Source organism: Salmo trutta, chromosome 18 (genome assembly GCF_901001165.1).
Source record: "Salmo trutta chromosome 18, fSalTru1.1, whole genome shotgun sequence".
Lineage (NCBI taxonomy): Eukaryota > Metazoa > Chordata > Actinopteri > Salmoniformes > Salmonidae > Salmo > Salmo trutta.
The window spans coordinates 4,050,512-4,054,249 of NC_042974.1; the positions used below are offsets into that span (position 1 = coordinate 4,050,512).

At 43.3% G+C, this 3,738-nt stretch overlaps 1 protein-coding gene across 1 annotated transcript; it reads right to left on the minus strand.

The window, feature by feature from the left end:
* Positions 1-789: 789 nt before the first annotated feature.
* LOC115152775 (E3 ubiquitin/ISG15 ligase TRIM25-like) lies at positions 790-2,161 on the minus strand. The gene has a single exon (XM_029697564.1). It carries the CDS (start codon positions 2,108-2,110, stop codon positions 857-859), a length of 1,254 nt encoding a protein of 417 aa, XP_029553424.1. The 5' UTR covers positions 2,111-2,161; the 3' UTR covers positions 790-856.
* Positions 2,162-3,738: the final 1,577 nt, after the last annotated feature.

Consider the following 3,738-nt stretch of genomic DNA (forward strand, 5'->3'; position numbering starts at 1 on the left):
GCAGTAGATTGCCTCTCTGCCCCCTTTGGCAGTTCTATCTTGTCGGAAAGTGTTGTAGTTAGGGCTAGATATTTCAGGGGTTTTGGTGGTCTTCCTAAGCCAGGATTCAGACACGGCTAGGGCATCCGGGTTGGCAAAGCGTGCTAAAGCAGTGAATAAAACAAACTTAGGGAGGAGGCTTCTAATGTTAACATGCATGAAACCAAGGCTTTTACTGTTACAGAAGTCAACAAATGAGAGCGCCTGGGGAATGGGAGTGGACCTAAAAAGTATTCGGTTTAAAATATACTTAAGTATCAAAAGCAAAAAAGAATTTCAAATGACTTATATGAAGTTAACCAGATGGCACAATTTTTTTATTTGTTTTAATTTATTTACAGATAACTAGGGGCACACTCCAAAACTCAGACATAATTTACAAACAAAGCATTTGCGTTTACTGAGTCCTCAGTAGGGATGACCAGGGATGTTCTCTTGATAAGGGCGTGAATTTGACAATTTTCCTGTCCTGCTAAGCATTCTAAATGTAACTAGTAATTTTGGGTGTCAGGGAAAATGTGTGGAGTAAAAAGTACATTATTTTATGTAGGATTATAGTGAAGTAAAAGTAAAAGTTGTCAAAAAAAGAAATAGTAAAATGAAGTATAGATACCCAACAAAACTACTTAAGTACTTTAAAGTATTTTTACACCACTGGCTTTAAGTCTACTTTAGATGGTGAAGGTGTGTGTGACTGTAATTTCAGAATATACAGATACTGTGACACACAACAAACACACTCTCACCTGCTCCTTTTAAGGACACACAGTTTATCTACAAGATGACAATAGTATTATCAACTCACTCCTTAATATAACTAGGAACATTTACCCATGTCGCCATGCCCCTCTTTCCCCTTGCCACAATGAACACACAATCTCAATTGAAGAAAATATTTTCCTAAAGGGTCTTCTCTATAATACTTTCCGTGATATTGTGGGACAGATGCTGCTGCTCTGGTGCTTGGCTTTGCTGACTGCAGTATGTGGACAGCTTTCACTGCTGCTGATATCTTCACTACTCCCTCATTACAGCAGAGCATCAGCTTTTCCTGGAGGTCAGAGGTCATCACCGTCTTAAAATCATGGCTTTGGTTAAGGATGATGGCAGGCATCTCTTCAGAAACAGGGGGGGCACTGTGGTCTTTGAACCTTTGGAGGAAGTGGATGTTGTCCTCTGTGTGTGAGAACTGCTCCAGCTCAGCATCTCTCCTCCTCAGCTCAGCCACCTCCTGCTCCAGTCGCTCTAGGAGGCCTTCAGCCTGACTCACTTCAGCCTTCTCCTGGTCTCTGATCAGCTCCTTCACCTCAGAGCACCTTGTCTCCATGGTGCGGATCAGCTCAGCAAAGATCCTCTCGCTGTTGTCCACGGCTGCCTGTGCAGAGAGCTTCAGAGAGTCCACAGCCTGTCTCAGCTTCTGCATCTCCTTCTCTCTCTCCTGGATTCTCTGCTGGGATTTCTGTTGCTTCTTCCCCACCTGCTTCTGTTTCTCAGTCCTCTCTGCTGCAGCTGAGACTGTATCATGGCCTTTATGTTCATGCATCACACACAGCAGACAGATACACTGCTGATCGGTACGACAGTAAACCTCCAGCAGTTTGTCATGTTGAGAGCAGATCTTCTCCTGTAGTTGTGTGGAGGCTTTGACCAGCATGTGCTTCTTTAAGGCAGGGAAATTATAGTGAGGCTGGAGGTGAGTCTCACAGTAAGAGACCAGACACACCAGACAGGACATGAGGGCTTTGTGTTTTCTCCCAGTGCAGAAATCACACTCCACATCTCCAGGTTCAGCATAACAGTGAGCAGGAGGAGCAGCATGAAGAGCAGTATGTTTCAGGTTCTCCACCACTTTAGCCAGCAACGTGTTTCTGTTCAGAACAGGCCTTTGGACAAAGGTCTGTCGGCACTCTGGGCAGCTGTAAACACCTTTCAGGTCATCCTGATCCCAGCAGCCCTCAATACAGCCCATACAGTAGCTGTGTCCACAGGAAGTAGTCACCGGATCCTTCAGTAGATCCAGGCAGATTGAACAGCTAAATGAATCTCGATCTTCAAAAAATGCCTCTGCCATTTTGACACTCACTAACAAACAGCGCAGAGGAGTATCAGAGATAACTTTCGATTTCCTTGTTTGTGCAGAGGAGGAGTGGCCTCCACAAGGGCAATAAGAAACTTCCTGGTTCTGTGTGCAGTGTGCAAATCCTTGCCTGCAGAGGACACATCCCTGTTTCTCAGTCCTTTCTGCTCTGGCTGAGACTGGTTCATCATGGTCTTTACGTTCATCTATCAGACAGATATAACAGATACCCTGCTGATCATCTATCAGACAGATATAACAGATACCCTGCTGATCATCTATCAGACAGATATAACAGATACCCTGCTGATCATCTATCAGACAGATATAACAGATACCCTGCTGATCATCTATCAGACAGATATAACAGATACCCTGCTGATCATCTATCAGACAGATATAACAGATACCCTGCTGATCATCTATCAGACAGATATAACAGATACCCTGCTGATCATCTATCAGACAGATATAACAGATACCCTGCTGATCATCTATCAGACAGATATAACAGATACCCTGCTGATCATCTATCAGACAGATATAACAGATACCCTGCTGATCATCTATCAGACAGATATAACAGATACCCTGCTGATCATCTATCAGACAGATATAACAGATACCCTGCTGATCATCTATCAGACAGATATAACAGATACCCTGCTGATCATCTATCAGACAGATATAACAGATACCCTGCTGATCATCTATCAGACAGATATAACAGATACCCTGCTGATCATCTATCAGACAGATATAACAGATACCCTGCTGATCATCTATCAGACAGATATAACAGATACCCTGCTGATCATCTATCAGACAGATATAACAGATACCCTGCTGATCATCTATCAGACAGATATAACAGATACCCTGCTGATCATCTATCAGACAGATATAACAGATACCCTGCTGATCATCTATCAGACAGATATAACAGATACCCTGCTGATCATCTATCAGACAGATATAACAGATACCCTGCTGATCATCTATCAGACAGATATAACAGATACCCTGCTGATCATCTATCAGACAGATATAACAGATACCCTGCTGATCATCTATCAGACAGATATAACAGATACCCTGCTGATCATCTATCAGACAGGTATAACAGATACCCTGCTGATCATCTATCAGACAGATATAACAGATACCCTGCTGATCATCTATCAGACAGATATAACAGATACCCTGCTGATCATCTATCAGACAGATATAGCAGATACCCTGCTGATCATCTATCAGACAGATATAGCAGATACCCTGCTGATCAGACAGATATAGCAGATACCCTGCTGATCAGACAGATATATCAGATACCCTGCTGATCAGACAGATATAACAGATACCCTGCTGATCAGACAGATATAACAGATACTCTGCTGATCATCTATCAGACAGGTCCCATTCCTCTCCAGAGAGACTGAGTCAAATCAGAGGTCCCATTCCTCTCCAGAGAGACTGAATCAAATCAGAGGTCCCATTCCTCTCCAGAGAGACTGAATCAAAGCAGAGGTCCCATTCCTCTCCAGAGAGACTGAACAGCTGGGACTCTACATGTGTTCTCCTGATCGCTGATAGATTCCAGAGAGACACTACTGTCCTGTTGT